We start from the raw sequence: 18,302 nt of genomic DNA, 5'->3' as shown, positions 1-18,302 counted from the left end.
ACCTAATGCGGCGGTTAGAGTTATCAATGTAGTATCTATACTTACGTAATATTTAATAAACAAATGACTAAAATCTGAACTTGTATACAGATGGAGAGTACTCGCTCTATGAACAACATGTGTTTTTTTAGAGAGAACGAAATCTGTTTATTTTATCAGCTGCTCTTCAATCTCGGCCGACCCATTGCCTCACCCTATTAGCATTTTCATAAACATACATACTAATACACAAATGTTCAAATACTCAAGTTAGTTTCATTTTGAGAATCAGCTATATATACCCATTACATAGAGCAACGGGCAGTAGTCGATTTAGTATTTCAAATGAAGCTGGTTTTCTCTGTTTGTTTAGTGCTTGGCATAGCCTTAGCCCACGTCCACGCCGGCATCTCGACTGATTGTCCCGACACTGAGGATGTTGTGTGGGCAGTAGGTCACGGCTGCAAAGTTTTCCGTAATAAGTGTTACTTTGATAAGGAGAACGGTCACAGGAAGCCGCGTAAGCAACAGAACTTGCTCATTAAATTGAATCAATATTTATTTAAACCCAAATTTGATTGTTAGCACTGACCATTACGACCAAGGAGGAGTGCCAGAAGCTCTGCCCCACTATCTGTCCACAAGTTTATCAGCCAGTTGGAGGCATCTATAAAGGCGAACTAAGAAACTTTTCAAATGCCTGCGAAAAGATTGTGCACACCTGTCTAACTGGTGAAAGTGAGTAAAATGTCTATATGGTGACCATAGGTCTAAATTATATCTTGTTTATTTTTACAGCCTTTTTGGACTAAGTCCATGGAAACTTAAGTTAAATGGAATTAAATATACAATTACATCTCGTACTCATATGACTCAACTATAGGATTTTGCAGTACCATTGTATTATGAGGAACGTAGCATTCGAAGATATTTTAAGAATGAAATTAATACACTCAAAATATACAACTAAAATAACTCTGCCTTGACCTTAACATATTTATGTGAATTTTGGTTCATATATTAAATCTGATAATTTACTTTAATATTTTAAAGAGACCTAAAACTGTTGGTAATTTGTTTGCGTTGATATATATATAGATATATTTGATTGTGAATTTTAACTTTTTAAAACAGGCTTTTAAAGCTAATTGCAAATAAAATTAGGCAGCTTATCTCCAAACAGATAACCCTGCTTATATATTATATAGTGTGATAAGACGAACTGCCAGCGAAATCAATGTTTAGAAATCTGAATGTTTTAGTCTGAGTGCTTGGCTAGTAGTTGAACTATTTAGCTATTGTGAGTTGCTATGAACTCGTATGAATCATTTTTATTGATACAATCTGTAAAGCTGACTAGTAATTGAATAATCAGCTTTACAGATTGTATCAATAGCTCAAGAACAGTCAATATATTGAATTTTAATATATTGAACTCCACAAAGTGAAATCAATTTTGTATAATTAACATTTTGCAGGAACTATTTAGACAACTTTGATATTATATAAATTGTGTTTTTTTTAGTTTTATAACTGAATACTTAAAAACTCGTTTAACAGTTGACAATTTCCTTTTGTTGAGTCAGGTTTGGCTTTTAATTATGAATAGACTTCCATTCGATTAAAGATTGCAGATTGTTGAAATTTGCATTTGTATTTTGGTCGTCGGTTCGTCATTGATCCATAAGCCTTCTATAGCGAGAAAAGTCATGATTGTGATGATTCTGAAAATTGCTCTTCCAGATTGAGCCTTGTACGAGCCAACCGTGTTCAAAATCATATTTAAACACTAAGAGCATACGATTTTGTATCCAACAAAGCCCGTTCCATTGATATTACAAATATATTTCTTTATTTTATTATGGTTTAAGCTAGTATAACTCTAAAAAAAAACATCCGCTACAAATGCGAAATTTATGTTTTTATTTTATGTTTACAGTAATTAAAACTTGTTAACAATAATTAATAAACCTTAATTTAGTTTTATACTTTGTTTCGAAGGCATCATCAAACCTGTTTAATAACCTAACGAGGTCCATAGTTTTTTTTACTTTTCATTAAGTTTTTTTATATTCAAAAACTTTTCTGAAGTTAGAAAAAAATCCCCTAGTAACACTACTGACGAGTTTGAGAAAACTGAAATATTCTGATTCATTTGTATTAGATATAAATTATATATTATATTATTAAACTACAGAAATTATGAACTTTTTAAAAGGTAATGAAAATTCCATATAATTGAATAGACTAATTGAGGTAATTTAATTTGTAATTATTAGTAAGAGTTTAATTCAAATAAAAATACAATTTTTAATAAATAATAATTGAAAGTTGTCGATCAAGCGATAAAAATAATATCCATTGTACTTGCATAAACAAACAAACGCAAATAAGGTTCATTATCTGAGGTCTGAGGTCTAACAAAAATCCCACGAGGTGACGTCAATTCATGCAGAGTCATATAAAAACGTGTCGATGCCGCTCAAATAGCCAAGTTACGAAGCAAACAGCCAAAGGGAAAGATGCGGAACAGCGGCAAAAATCAATTAGCATTGGCAATTGCCTTGTCGCTACTTCTAGTCATGCTGGAGGAAACTCAGGCGCGCCATAGCCTGTTCGACTGCAGCGTGAAGTACAAATGCTCGGCGGAGAAGGAATATATCTGGGCGACCGATGAAGAGCGTTGCCATGTTTTCCATAATAGCTGTCTGCTGAAAGTGGAGCAATGTGCGCGCCGTGATCAGGGCAAGTCGGAGCTGGTTGAAACGGATCGAGAGACCTGCAAGCAGACTTGCGAGAGGCCGTGTAAGAAAGACTTCGCTCCAGTCTGCGCTCAGTTCTTCCAGGAGGAATACATCACCTTTAGCAATGAGTGCGAGATGCGCAATTATATGTGCACCAAGGAAAGGGGTGAGTATTCAGTTCAGAATCATTGACAGTGATAACCTATGAATCTTCACATTTCTTCACAGCCTATTCGTACTACGCTCTAGGCGAATGTGTTGAGTATCCCTCAGAGCAAAAATTAAGGAATGCTGAGCTGGATGAATAATCATTATTAAAGTTTGATATTTTGTAGAGAGCAATTGCTTTTAACTTAATTTTAAAACCACTTGATAAAGTCAGCCATACACACTTTGTATTTTTAGTTGCAATCTATAATTGGATTGCATTTATTATTCTAAAGTTCAGGCTCGAAGCTCTAGGTTCAGAGATCAACCACCGTTAAAAACTGGAGCAAGTCCAAACTCTGTAATATTAGCCATAATCAGGTTATTAGACTGAAGTCTTTATCAAGTATTTAGCTTTGCTTTATTGTTTTGTGTTTAGCTGGCGATTAAAATCTTAATGGAGTGCCTTGATCAAATGTTTCTGAGGGACTTGGAATTATAAATACAACGTGATTTCTCAACAAAGACATCAGTTGTCCGCAAGCAACAATTAAACCGTAAACACAGACAGAATCTTTAACAATGTCCGCCACTCTCGTTATCCTGTTGAGCTGCCTTGCATACGGCATTGTAGCCGTTCCTCCATCATCATCTTACTTGCCGCCTGGAAGTTCGCCTGCCGTACGCCCAACTGTCCAAGTTCCAGCAGTTAACCAACCATCACCATCCTATTTGCCACCAGCTAAGGGAGTGGGCAGACGCCCATCTGTTCCAGCCCCTGTAGCTCCAGGACCTGCTGTGCCTGCACCGGCTGTACCACGCCCTATTGGAAAACGTCCATCTGCTTATCGTCCTGTTGTGCAGCAGCCAGCTGTCCAGCGTCCTGTTGTTCCCGTACCTGCTGTCCCTGCTCCTGCTCCACAGCGACCAGCCCCAAGGCCAATCCCCACTGGTTCTAAGAGCGGCTACGGCCCTCGTACTGTCGGCGCTAACGCTCCTTACTAAATTTCATTACATCAGATAAATACATGATCAGCTCCTGAAACCCGAACCTGTGAACCTCGACATAGTTGATGAAAACGATTATATATTATAATGAATTAATTGCATAAAAATAATAAAATAAATATATATCTACAGAAACCTTGAAAACGTTTACTTCTTATTTTATTATTTGTTGTGAATCCGAAATGTAAGTAAGTTATGATACGGAATTCTAGGAACGCAGACACTGAGTGGTCTCATATTTGACTGCAGCTTTTGGAATGATTGTAAATCCTTGTAATATGCTTTCACCACTAGAAGCTGAAGCTATTAAATTATTCGTTCTATAATCAAGAAATACATTCTGTCAATTCCAAAGCAATGTATCCACAGATTATAGGCTGAAATTATCTCGACTTAAGACATTCCCACTTCTGTGTTTGCCAAACAGTCGAAGTATTGCGAGCTCACATAATTACTAGGCAAACAATAGAAGTTTATTTGAGTGAATCAAACATGCGTTTGGTAGCTTCTCAACAACATGAAGTGCGGTCACAGCACGGGCAATAGGCGCGTGTTGATGTTGCTGCCAGTGGAGCCATTTACACACAGACCAGGCTGCCGATATGTCAACTACTCACTGGGTAGCAAGATGACGCAAGCCATGATCCAAGGCAGATGAGTGTTTAAATAGCGCCGTGATTAAATAAAGTTCAGCACTGATTGCTGCTACAACTGAAGGCATCTTCCAGTATTTATTGTGGTACTGTGCACTATGCTGATTTCCACGCATCGGCAAATAAATAAAATGAAGCAATTATTGTACAGAAAGAAATTAATTTGTTATTTTGTAACTTAGACATTTACAATTTTTTATATTTTAACTTGTTGTCCACTTCTTGCTCAATATGTAAATTACATAAAACATAACATAGGCGTAACATAATTCGGTTAAAATACAAAAATTCTTATTTGAATAAGAAGCAGCTGTTAAATCTATTTACCCTGATCATCAGGCGCTGACGTTTATACTCAGCCACAAAACTCACGATGGCAAGTTAAAAAGGTATTAATATTAACATATTTACTATTAACATATTTAAAAACCCTAATTTGCTTGTTAACCGATAATGACGAATTATATGGATTCAATCTCTCTTACCATAGACAACTAATAAATAACAAAAGAGCATACTAGAAAGAAGTGTTTAGTTTGCGTTTGCTTTACAGCGGCTGCATCTAACGTAATAAGATTCAAGAATACATTCGGAATATGAACAAGACGCAAGACGTTAGTCTATGTGCGACCAGCTTTCAGTATTCAAATGTAATCAGAAAGCTCTACATTTCAACAAGAGCCCCATAGACCAGGTTATAAAAGAATATTGTGTTGGAGATTTCGTCTTTGAAAAAAAAAAACAAAAGATTAGGATCAAGACTTACCCCGAAATTCAGAAAAGAAACACTAGCCAGAAACAGAAGTACAACCATTAGAATAGAATTAGGGAGCCCATATAAATATATATATATATAAATATAAATCATTGTAAGTTACACTACCATCCCACAAGCTAATGCTCACATCATGCCTTAGATTAGCAAGAATCCTTCTCAGCTAATCCCCACCAAAACTGAAGCTTAAGCAATGCAAAATAGAACTTTCAGAATTAAATAAGACAATCTTCGGAAAATATTGTTTATATTCTTATAAAGTTTTTCTGACCTAAAAACCCAAGTCTTACAACTTATTTTGTAAAGTCAGTCAGGCACTGTAAGCCAATTACCTGTATTACCACTTACATACTTTGTATTTTCAGTTGCAATCTAAAATTTGATTGCATTTATTATTCTAAAGTTCAGTTAACTGTTTTGTGTATAGGGGCAGATTAAAATCTAAATGGAGTGCATTTATCAAAAGTTTCTAAGGGATTTGGAATTATAAATACGACGTGATTTCTCAACAAAGACATCAGTTGTCCGCAAGCAACAATTAAACCGTAAACACAGACAGAATCTGTAACAATGGCCGCCACTCTCGTTATCCTGTTGAGCTGCCTTGCATACGGCATTGTAGCCGTTCCTCCATCATCATCTTACTTGCCGCCTGGAAGTTCGCCTGCCGTACGCCCAACTGTCCAAGTTCCAGCAGTTAACCAACCATCACCATCCTATTTGCCACCAGCTAAGGGAGTTGGCAGACGCCCATCTGTTCCAGCCCCTGTAGCTCCAGGACCTGCTGTGCCTGCACCGGCTGTACCACGCCCTATTGGAAAACGTCCATCTGCTTATCGTCCTGTTGTGCAGCAGCCAGCTGTCCAGCGTCCTGTTGTTCCCGTACCTGCTGTCCCTGCTCCTGCTCCACAGCGACCAGCCCCAAGGCCAATCCCCACTGGATCTAAGAGCGGCTACGGCCCTCGTACTGTCGGCGCTAACGCTCCTTACTAAATTTCATTACATCAGATAAATACATGATCAGCTCCTGAAACCCGAACCTGTGAACCTCGACATAGTTGAAAACGATTATATATTATAATGAATTAATTGTATAAAAATAATAAAATAAATATATATCTACAGAAACCTTGAAAACGATTACTTATTTCTTATTTTATTATTTGTTGTGAATCCAAAATGTAAGTAAGTTATGATACGGAATTCTAGGAACGCAGACACTGAGTGGTCTCATATTTGACTGCAGCTTTTGGAAAGTTTGTAAATTCTTGTAATATGCTTTTCACCGCTAGAAGCTGAAGCTATTAAATTATTCTGTCTAGAATCAAGAAATACATATTGTCAATTTCCAAAGCAATATATTCACAGATTTAAGGCTAAAATTATCTCGACTTAAGACATTCCCACTTCTGTGTTTGCTAAACAGTCAAAATAATTTGCTTTTTTGTATTTATTTTTTATTCCAAAACAAGAATGTTTTTACTCAATATTTAAAGGCTAGAAATCTATCTAAAGTAGTTGGTAATCCTAGCAGTTAAAGTGTGAAAGATATAGTTTTCCCATTACATGCTGGGCTCTCTGAAATCCAAAGCTGGTTGACATGTGTAGAGAGACTTGAAATAAAATTTTTAAAATGCTGTGTAAGAAAAACTCTTTAACAGTTGCACAACAATATATACTGCTAGGGATGATAGTAATAAATAATTGATATTCAAATTTTTTAACAGCATACTCGTAGTACGGTTTTTGAGATGTGTTAAAAATTAAGAAAAATAAAATGAAGTCATAATACTAAACCAACAGGTTAATGCTCATATCCTGAATTTGATTATTAAGAACCGAATGCAACTTTCAGAATTAAACTCACATTTTTTGACATTTTAGAATATGAGAAAGTCTTCAGAACTTTCGAATAAACACAAAACCGAAAAGAGCGCTCATAGGAACCATTTCCACCGCTAAAATATAAACTAAATAATGTCAACAATGACTTGCATGGGCTGAGACCCTACACAAGAGCGGAAAGAGCGATAAATGCAATAGGAATAGCTTGGAAATTGTTGGCCATAGCGACCAAGATGAATGATCCCAAAGAGATAAGCATCTAGCCCATTAAACTCCGAGTCTGGGATGAAAACCGAATTTTTGCAAGAAGGTTCCACAAAAGCTACTGAAAACAAAAAAAAAAACAAAATATTTAAACAGGCGGTAGAATATTGAAACACAATAAAATCCTAGCCAGGACACTACATGTGGAAATCAATAAAGTTTGTGGAAAATGTAAAGGCGTGAAGAATCAGCCACTGCCTAGGTAGCCAACTAGCATAGAATAGTTAAAAGTTCAGCATTGGACCTGTGATTAGTAAATTAATGAAAATATAATTTTCTTAAATTAAAAATTTTCTTATCCTAAAAAAACAAAGTCTTAAAACTCATTTGGTAAAGACGGCCACTCTCTGTAAGCCAATTGCCAATCTCTAATTTGATTGCATTTATTATTCTAAAGTTCAGAGGTCAACCACCGTTCAAAACTGGAGCAAGTCCAAACTGTAAACTCTGTATCCATAATCAGGTTATTAGACTGAAGTCTTTATCAAGTATTTAGCTTTGCTTTATTGTTTTGTGTTTAGCTGGCGATTAAAATCTTAATGGAGTGCCTTGATCAAATGTTTCTGAGGGACTTGGAATTATAAATACGACGTGATTTCTCAACAAAGACATCAGTTGTCCGCAAGCAACAATTCAACCGTAGACACAGACAGAATATTTAACAATGGCCGCCACTCTCGTTATCCTGTTGAGCTGCCTTGCATACGGCATTGTAGCCGTTCCTCCATCATCATCTTACTTGCCGCCTGGAAGTTCGCCTGCCGTACGCCCAACTGTCCAAGTTCCAGCAGTTAACCAACCTTCACCATCCTATTTGCCACCAGCTAAGGGAGTGGGCAGACGCCCATCTGTTCCAGCACCTGTAGCTCCAGGACCTGCTGTGCCTGCACCGGCTGTACCACGCCCTATTGGAAAACGTCCATCTGCTTATCGTCCTGTTGTGCAGCAGCCAGATGTCCAGCGTCCTGTTGTTCCCGTACCTGCTGTCCCTGCTCCTGCTCCACAGCGACCAGCCCCAAGGCCAATCCCCACTGGATCTAAGAGCGGCTACGGCCCTCGTACTGTCGGCGTTAACGCTCCTTACTAAATTTCATTACATCAGATAAATACATGATCAGCTCCTAAATCCCGAACTTGTGACCCTCGAAACATATGATGAAAACGATTATTGTATAATTTACGTATCAATTGCATGAAAATACGAATATAAACTAATATTTACAGAAACATTTAAAATGTTTACTTATTTCTTATTTTATTATTTGTTCTGAATCCAAAATGTAAGTAAGTTATGATACGGAATTCTAGGAGCACAGACACTGATTAGTCTTATATTTGAATACAGATTTTTTGACGATTGATGCTTTATAAGTCATAAACATTAATTTATATAGATAGATTCAATATTCTATCAAAAATTAAGCTGTGTACACTTATTCTATTCTAGAATTGAGAAAAATATCTTTGCAAATTTACAAAATGAATAAATCCACAGCTTCAAAACTGCGGTCACCACTTAAGTCACTTCCATTGTCTAACTGTCACAATACCAAATCATTGCTAATTCTAGACTTAAAAGTTGTGCATTTCAGTGATTGAAACAATATATTGTGGACGTATTCAATGCAATTAAACAAATATAGAAGTATTTCTTTGGGCGCAATACTAATTCGTGCTGTAAAAAAGTTAATTTTATTTTAAAATTGTCTTTTTTTGACTCAATATTTAAAGGACACAAACCTATCTCAAGTGCTTGGATGTTCAAACTGTAAATGAGAGAAATAATTGATTCGATTCATATATTTTAATATAATATATATATAAGATAATTTATTATTATATTCTGGCTTAAGTCTCTGCCAAGAAAATGGTCCAGCCAATATGCTCATTTGACTCCGTTAACGAGTGTTAAAATGCACGTTAAATACCCAAAAGCTTTTTAATATTAAATATTTATATAGATCAAAATATTATTTGCACTTATACGTGGTTTTTTTTGTTTCAAGCTTTTTAATCAAGATTTTTAAATTATAAGATTTATTTTTAATTAACACCTGTAGTTCATTACTTCATATTACCTTGTACTTTCGAGCAATATAAGGGTGAAGCCACGAAAGTGAGGTTACCCTTATTTAAAACTGGGGCGTGTCAAGTAATGAGTCCCTATAAATTATTGTTAAGTGTATCAAGCTGTAATCTTTTTTTTGTGTAATTGATTAAATCATAAATGAATTTTTCTAATTTTTAGAGCTGGATCTATAAAAGCGTCCAGTTTGATCAGAATTAGTTTCAGTTACCAATAAGCAACATTTTTATTATTTATTCAAATAACTATTTCTTTCCTGATGATAAAAATGAATTTCACTTTAGTTATCATTCTGAGTTGCTTGATATACGGCAGTCTTGCGCTTCCACATTCTGGTGTCTACTTACCTTCAGTGGGTCCGGGTTCTATATTGCCAGCAAGCCCAATCTGGGGTACACGCCCAGTTTCCCAGCGACTTATTGTTTCCGCACCTGTCGCGCCTGCACCGGTTCCACAGCGACCATTTTTTGCCGGAACCACCGAAAGGCCTAACTCCGATGCACGTTCTCCTAGCGGCTCTCGTACTGTGAACTCCAAGGCTCCTTACTAAATCTCATTCAGACCTTCCGAGCCTTTGACTCTACTAAACTTGAAAACGAAAACATTTATAATTTACCAACCAATTAAATAAAGATATTTAAACAACATTTTAGTACACTTAATTGTTATTTTTGAAATGTTGTTAATATTAAAACTAATATTATATTTATTATTTTATTGAGAATAAAGTTATAGAAGAAGACATAGTAAATTCATGAATAGAATAGAAATCGATTTTATTTCCAATTGTTAAGCTGTACCTGCTGGAAATGCATGATTCATTTCGTTCAAAGCGTAACTCCTGTAGTTAGCTAATTACTGCCCTAATGAGCTTAAAAGATCAATTAGCACAGCCTAATTTGATCAGACTTATTAAAATATTAATGCACTTGGGGTTAAGTTTTCAGGAGTCGGATCTATAAAAGCGTCCAGTCTGATCAGAATAAATATCAGTTGCCAGCAAACAAATTTTCCAACAATACAAATATCTGCTTGTTTCCCAGTACTAAAATGGCAGCTACTTTCGTTATCCTGTTGAATTGCCTGGCCTACGGTATCATGGCCTTGCCGTCATCATCATCCTACCTACCACCAGTGGAAGGACGTCCAGCTAGCCAAGGTGTTGCTGTTCCGCCTTTACGCCCACCCGTCGTGTCGGGACCTGCTGTTTCGGGACCATCAAAGCTGCCAGCTAAGGGTACAGGCAGCCGTCCATCTGCCGTTGGTCCAGTGGTTTCTGCACCCCTTGATTCAGTCCCAGCTGCTCCACGCCCCAGTGGTAATCAAATTCCAGCCAATGTGGGTGGCAAACGTCAATCTTCTTATCGTCCTATTGTCGCTGCTCCATCGATACAGCAGCCAACTGTCATTTGAGCTCCATCCCTCGGAGGTAAACGCCCAGTTGTCCAGCGTCTTGTTGCTTTTGGACCTGGTGCATCTGCACCTATCAAACGCCGACCAACCTATGCTGGAGATGCCGCAAGACGTGGCCCATCCGCTGGTATTGGTGCAGTGCGTCCAATCACATCCATCCCCCAAAATGTTGGTCAGAAACCAGCTTCCGGCTATGGTTCCCGAACAGTCGGCGTCAAGGCTCCGTACTAAAATGACTCTTGATTTGGAAACTGAGAACTGCTGACCCCCCAAACAAACAACATTTTCTTCACATCAAATTATATATTATATACCTTATTTTTCATGATGTAAATCTTCTCTAAAAAAACTCTAAAATAAAATACCAATATTTCAGAAACATAAAAAAATTTATTTTCTATTATAGAAAATTAGACATACAAATGTGTTCTATCTTTTTAATAAAATAAATATTTAGAGGGCAGGTAAAAAACATTTGTGAGCACATTTGTGAGAGTAGCACCCCAGCAGACTATCAGTGATCATCCTTAGGATGGACATCTTATCATTGAAGCAAAGAAGATTAATAACTTCATATGCTTGCATATATTTTATAAGTAGATTTATCAATTTTCTACTGTTTATTATGATGTGTGATGAAATATGAAATTATATGTCAAAATTTTGGTCAGCTAAAGGGTTGAGATTGACGGGAGCATTGGGAAATTCCGAATCAACGCTTTGTAATTAGTTAATGAGATAATTTTACAAGTTCTTATCTTAAATTATTTAATTTATGTGCCTACCGCTTGACCTTTAGATGATCTAAATAGCAAATTGGACGTGGGTCAATATGAAAATATACATATTTACTGGCTGGAGAAGCGTCGTTTAGCAAGAGCTATAAAAGAGTCAAAGTTACTCAAAAGAATATCAGTCGTTCACCAACTATTAAACGATCTGTAGCAGTTTCTTAAAGACTACAAATTATTTAATTTTAAATATTTTCAAGTATGTCAGTCGTATACGTTATCCTGCTTAGTTGCCTGGCATACGGAGTTGTCGCCTATCCTCCAGTCCCGTCGTACGTGTCGCAAGTTGGAGCTAGTTCAACGGGTTACAGACCTGGTCTCCATGCTCCTGTTGCTTATGGATCTGTTCTAGGTAGCCAAAGTCAGTACAATGGATACGCTGGAAAATCTCTCTCCACAGGTGGAATTGGTGGAATTGGGGATATTGGAGGAATTGGTGGAAATGGAGGAGTTGATGGAATTGGAGGAGTTGGTGGAATTTCCTCAGCTTATTACCATCGTGGTGTTTACCAGCAGTTACCTGCTCACGGATCCGTCATTGGCCCTCAAATTGGTGCTCCAATTGGCATCGGTGCTCCAATCTCTTCTGGTTATGGCCAGCACGGAATACCCAGTAAATATTCCCGTGGTCCCTACTAAATATTCTTCGTTGTTGGTGTTTTTTGGTCATTATAAAATCTGTTTTAATCTCTGATTAAATAAAAAATTTATTTGCTCTTGCCTCCCAATTAAAAGGAATAGTTGGCAATGTTTATAAATAATAAAAATAAAGCTTGTCATTTAAAAAAATTTCATAAATATTTCGGTATACTTTAAGATATGTTTTGTTGTACTTTCAACACGAGATTTGGACAGCTGTTGATACAATATACATAATACATAAGCTATAAGTAGTTTAAACCGTAGCCGGGTTGGAGTAAAGCTCATTGGCTGTGCAACTCCTCATTAGTTGTCACGAGCGCCATAATTGGCATATAGAAGACTTCATTACAGCCATGCCTCGATTTGGGGTTGTTGGTCAAATGTATTGTATTTCCTCTCGGCGAAAGCCAAAACAGTGAGAAAAGAAATAACTTGATCGTTAGGCATTTGAAAAGCAACCTTCGCACACCCAATTGGTAAATGGCTCAGGGTCAGCCATGGTTGATTGGTGCTGTTTGGCTCATATGCAACAATAAGAGCAAATTATGCTTACAATTGTCTGAGATATGGCAAATCCAATTGGTTTGATAAGTGCTTTTTTGCAGAAACGAAATGTCATGGCAAAAATGATTTAAGAAATCCATAGACAAAATTTCAAAAAATTTACAAATGCCACCATCGTGGCTGGCGAATGCTTCACATTATGTAAGAGTAATAAAATTGGCTTATACACTTCAGACCACTTGGGAGCTTGCGCCGGAGGTGCTCTAAATCTTTAGCCAGCTATGACTCATGCGGAGCGTTGCTGCCAGCTGTGCGTTTGGGGTGTCTGCAGAGTGCCAAAAGTTTTAATTTCTATGCCATATTCGTGCGTTTTTCTTATACAATTAGCCAGGCGGCCATTAAATCAGTACATACATATCAGCAATTGCTCAATCGATTTGATCAAGTAACAAATAACATTGTGCCGAAAATTGACATTTTGTAAGCATTTGAAAAGTGAACGCTGCAGCAGCAAGCCTACATGTGGTGCGTTGGTAAAAATCTTGAACATGTTAAGAATGCCCGCAAGGTTGTCTACAACCACTGGGGCAGCAATTCAGCGCCTCCAACTTAATTAAATTGGCTTAACATGGACCATTTGTGGCTCAGTTTGTTAGCGGCTGCTGCTCTGTGCGACTAATCAAATTGCCAATTTGAAGGCGCATTAGCAATTAACTTAGGCCACAGCAACGGGCTTTTTGTCAGCTCAACGCCCAACGATGCCATATGATGCACTCGGATTGCCAGCAGACAAAATGTCATGTGATAAATATTAATTAAGCAACTCAATGACAAGCAAAGAAAATGAGTAACTAATATGCGAACATGTTAATGTTTTGCTCTACATTTAAGCTGTGCGTAAACAAAAATGTCACACGCCATTAAAATCTAATGGCATGTTTAATAAACTTAAAGAAAAACGAGACTAAAACGAAACAAAATGTAATGCTGTCAAACCAGGTCGATAACGCAGACTTCTAATGCGCACAAAATAAAAAACACGGTCTCTTGTTGGTCTCTAATAAAAGAACAGCAACAAAGCTCAGAAAACGACTTTTCAAAAATGCGTGGAGCTCGTGTCAAACTGCGCTTGTTTGTGGTTGCTTCTGAAATGGTTGCACAATTTCAATGCGTTTCCATGCAAAGCAATTGTAAAGGCAACAAAGTCTCTACCAATCACAAAAGCTATAAAATCGATTTGAAAATTTGGCTAAAATAAAAGCGGATTTTTGAGCCTGGCTCAGGTTAAATTGATTTTAATAGTTTAAGCTTTTGACGTTTTCGGTAAGCTTGGTTTAATTATGGCTTCACGTAGTCGGTATTTTAATGTTACTGTATTGAATATTAAACTTGATTTTCATGTGTGCAAAGCCAGAAAATTAAATTATATGATCATTGTGAATAAACTATTATGGATTACTTACTTTAACTTAAGCAATTTAGTATTTAATTTTACTATACTTAAATTTTAATTGTAATTTCATATTATTATTTATATATAAATATTTAATAAAAAATATTAAATAAAAATTAAAATATATAATACAGTATTTATTAAATACTAATATTTAATATAAGCTATAGAACTTTTTTTCTCTTCTCAAAGACCTTAATTAAGAAATTACGATAGCATTTATGAATTTATCAATCAAATACTTCAAATCAATAGTATACAAAAGACTTAGGCAACAAACTTTATGCGCACTCTACTTTATACACCACCACTCGAAAGCTACCACAGTTAACTCAACAAATGTTGGCAGCTGCAGCTCGGATCGCACATAACACGAAGTCGCACTCAAACACGACGCAGCCACTCAAAGTTGAGCTCAAAGCCAGCTTCGGAGACGCTCGGTGGCTTTGTGCGTTTGTTTTGCCGGCTTTGTTGGCAGCTGCTTGGCTGATAACCAAATACTGGGCAAATATCGAGTCCGTTGTTTGGGCTTGCTATCGGTATTATGTTGCTGCGGCTGTTGCTGTTTCTGTTGCCGCTGTTGCTGTCGATGTTGTTGTCGCTGTTGGCGTTGGCGACGCGGCGCGGCGCGGCGCTGACGTTGACGTTGACGCAGCCGCATTCAAGTCGGCAGGCTATTTGGTTTTGTGTGGCAGCATTGGGCTGCCGAGTTCAGTTATTTGTTGGACATACGCCGTGGCGGTACAGCAAGCGGCTAACGGTACTGGGTGCTGAATGTTAAACGTGTTGAGCAGAAAGCGCATCACACAGCAAGTGCAGTGAAGAAACTAAATTAAGCCCAAATTTATGAAAAAACGTGCCAAACAGGTGTAAACTCAACATATTTTATATAGAACAAAGTAAACATAAAACAAAAGACTTAAGAAACAAACTTGAAAGAATCTGTGACTGTGTTTGAAACCAGCAGCTGAAGTGCTGCACTTTTGTCAGCCAAGAGGCTCAAAAATAATTAAGGCCAAGACAAAAACAAAATCAAAGAAATAAAAGCGAAAAACCATCATCTGAAACTGCGTGGGCTGTCGCAACGTTCCACTTTATCGTTCCGCCGGCCATAATTGGATTAATTCGCAGCTTTTGGTGTTTGCGTGCGAAAATCGACGCAAAAACGCATTTAAAGAAGTCATTAACAGTCACAACGATCAACGGCCAAGTGGCAACGTACAGCGTCAAGAAAATGATTTTAAGGTATGTTGTATTCCATGCCCCGCTCACCACAACTAACTCAACTAAAGATCGCAGTTGGCCAGTTGTCAGTTGTATCTATTTGTGTGCCGCACTAATGGGTTGCATTCTCATTAATGGCATGTCGGTTTGTTTCAAATATTTCGAGTTAATTTTGAAACGTGTGTGGCACAAATATAATCAGAAGTCAAGTTCTCAGCTGGCTTTGGGTATGCTTGTAATTTTATGTAATTTTTATGTGCTTACCTGTTGGGTTATGACAACTTTCTGTTAAGAATTTACCGTTTCTCTTGGCGTGGCACTGGAAAGTTCTGTTCGGCTGGTGGAGAAATTTATGTGAGTTCTGCTGACGCTGTTTAATAAACTTCTGCCTTGTGCCTTGTTTGTGTTTTGATTATCACATTTATATTCAGGTTGTATGTGTTGCTTGTATGTTTTGATAGTCTACTGTAAATGGTGGCTGCGACCCAGTGCCACATGTTAAAGTTGCGGCTTAATGAGTTCTATGAAAGGCTTGAAGTGCCGCATGATTTCTCTTGCTGTTGTCATTTCCCTTCCTTTTTATATAACTAAGTACATCCGCGGCTTTTGGCTTCCGAAAACTTTCTACACAACATCTTTTGTTTGTCACGCGCCAATCATAGCTTGCAGCTCTCAACTAATGATATTGTTACCGACCTCAGAGACAGCCTCTAGGCAAAGCTTAGCAGGCTTAGCTAATGAGCGTATAGGTCATGCTCTTGGCTTAGTGCTGCCCGCAGTTCGGCGTTCGTTTCGTCATTCACACCTACTTAAATTGAGCTCAGCTCGACTATCGTTTCATTTAAAAAGCAATTAAGCAACAGCAAAGGTGAAAGATAAGTCTTTAAGCCTAGTCAGACAACGTGGGTCTTCCCAGAATAGAATGTGCTCATCATACATCATTTTTGAATAGTTAACTTGTCGCATAATTGCAAGGCAATCGACTCGACTCGTCGGCTTATCTAAGCAGAAAGTATTGTTGTGGGCGTGGCCAGGTCAGCTGTGAGTCAGACGCTTTTTCGATGCCTGTCGATGCTTGCGAATAGTTAAATATTCGTTTTCCTTTACCATTAGTCGTTCTTTGGCTAACGGCAGTTCGCACCTAAGCTAACAACAGAAATAACCACAAGACTGGGCCAACAACTTACGGCAACAATATTGAGTTATCGCCTTGCTGTAAATTGTCAGTGGCTAGCCACGTTTGTCGACTTGCCGAGCGTGAATGAATAGAATAGAGCGTTAGCATTGGCTTTCAGTCAACTATCCAAGCCATGAAAACGGTAGGCGTTAACGAGGTCATTAACATTTGAGGCGAAGTTCAACGCGAGTTACACAATTGTCCAAATGATTGCCCGTTTTTGTTTCTTTTTTCGATTTGGAATTCATGTCGAACCAGTTGGCTGTCTGCAACGCCTGCGACAGCGTCTGCATTTGTCCACTTTACTTTCTCCTTAAATGTAGAAGACAGGCTCACAACAGCCTTAAGTGCAATGCCGAGTTGATTTCCTGCTGCAACTGGCGCTGCTCAACGTGCCCCGCACTGAAACTGGGCTGCATCTGCCGCGTGACTTGCTAGAAATCCGGTTCGTGCAAATGTTATAAAATGAAGACATAATTGTTACTATAGAGAGCACAGCCAACAGGTAGTTGCACAGATAACACAGCGACCGATCGCACTGTCGGCTGCCGCTGCTGCATGCCGTATTTGTGTCAAGGCTGCAGCAGCTCACTTTGCGGTTGATCATTTGCATGCACTTTCTGCACCCCCAGCACACAAATGAGCCACAAATCGTGGCTGTCGATGCGGTGGGCGTGCTGCTTGGAAATTGGAAAGCGCCCAAATGGAGATCGAGGTCTTGCGATAAAGAGGCTTTGTGCTGCGTACTAATGAGCGGTGGCCCTTAATATATATCATTTAATTGGCCGGTTTCTCAGCTACAAAAACGAACTGCTGTTGCTTTTGTTACATAAAACATCTTACAATTGAAGACAGCAGCAGTCGCAGCAGCCACTGCAGCCGCTGCCTAAATTGTGATAACTTTTTGAGCTGTATTTGTACTTGAATCAGTCTGTGCCTCGTTTTGGGCATGTGCTTTGCTACAATTACTTGTATACTGGCAATTCCTTGTCTTCCCTCTCCTTTAACCAAAGCCAACCACGTGACGGCGCCTGACATTGATGGGCTTTGCGGCACTTTGGCTGAGTGCTCGATTTTCAAAGTGAATGTTGGGCCAACATTCACTTTTGATTTACAGATCTTTGAAATTGTATTTCAACTGATGATGCGCCATAATATACGACATTATGTTAAATTAACCGAAATTATTTCGCTTTCAAAAAATATTATGCTCAAGCTGCCCACATAATGGGTTATTTTTGGCATTTGTTTATATACATTGGACATTTAATTGACTTTTAGCATTTGCTTTTCTTTTGGCGATCTATTAACGATGCTCAGCGCGTAACAAATGAAAGTTAAGTGTGCGAAAGAAATAAATTAAAGCTTGGTTAAGTAAGCATAGCAAACACTGATAACGGACGACACCAGCCGAAGTCGCCTCATAAGTTTAACTACACTTCTTCTTCGGCTTAACTCGAAGTACTTGTGTCTCTCAACTTGCGCAGTAATCACCCATGAAATTGCAATTCATAGTTGTCTGTGCTAATCCCGCTCGCAGTGTAGAAATTTCCCTATTTTCTAAGATGTACGGCCAAATCTGCTGAATCACAGGTGA

General features: G+C 38.0%; 3 protein-coding genes across 3 annotated transcripts; all 3 read left to right on the top strand.

Moving 5' to 3' along the window:
• Positions 1 to 294: 294 nt before the first annotated feature.
• LOC111601490 lies at positions 295 to 965 on the top strand. The gene is made up of 3 exons (XM_023318077.2): positions 295 to 499; positions 565 to 717; positions 778 to 965. Exons 1-3 carry the CDS (start codon positions 325 to 327, stop codon positions 789 to 791), a joined length of 342 nt encoding a protein of 113 aa, XP_023173845.2. The 5' UTR covers positions 295 to 324; the 3' UTR covers positions 792 to 965.
• A 1,458-nt stretch (positions 966 to 2,423) lies between these two features.
• On the top strand, positions 2,424 to 3,078 carry LOC111601459. The gene is made up of 2 exons (XM_023318039.2): positions 2,424 to 2,889; positions 2,952 to 3,078. Exons 1-2 carry the CDS (start codon positions 2,502 to 2,504, stop codon positions 3,029 to 3,031), a joined length of 468 nt encoding a protein of 155 aa, XP_023173807.2. The 5' UTR covers positions 2,424 to 2,501; the 3' UTR covers positions 3,032 to 3,078.
• Positions 3,079 to 3,104: 26 nt separating this feature from the next.
• On the top strand, positions 3,105 to 6,354 carry LOC115482794 (serum response factor-binding protein 1-like). The gene is made up of 2 exons (XM_030222857.1): positions 3,105 to 3,660; positions 6,070 to 6,354. Exons 1-2 carry the CDS (start codon positions 3,453 to 3,455, stop codon positions 6,297 to 6,299), a joined length of 438 nt encoding a protein of 145 aa, XP_030078717.1. The 5' UTR covers positions 3,105 to 3,452; the 3' UTR covers positions 6,300 to 6,354.
• Positions 6,355 to 18,302: the final 11,948 nt, after the last annotated feature.

This window comes from Drosophila hydei, unplaced genomic scaffold (assembly GCF_003285905.1).
Source record: "Drosophila hydei strain 15085-1641.00,03,60 unplaced genomic scaffold, DhydRS2 tig00000063-arrow-pilon, whole genome shotgun sequence".
NCBI classification, from domain to species: domain Eukaryota; kingdom Metazoa; phylum Arthropoda; class Insecta; order Diptera; family Drosophilidae; genus Drosophila; species Drosophila hydei.
The sequence above is the reverse complement of the archived record's forward strand: the minus strand, read 5'-3'. Positions and strand labels throughout refer to the sequence as shown.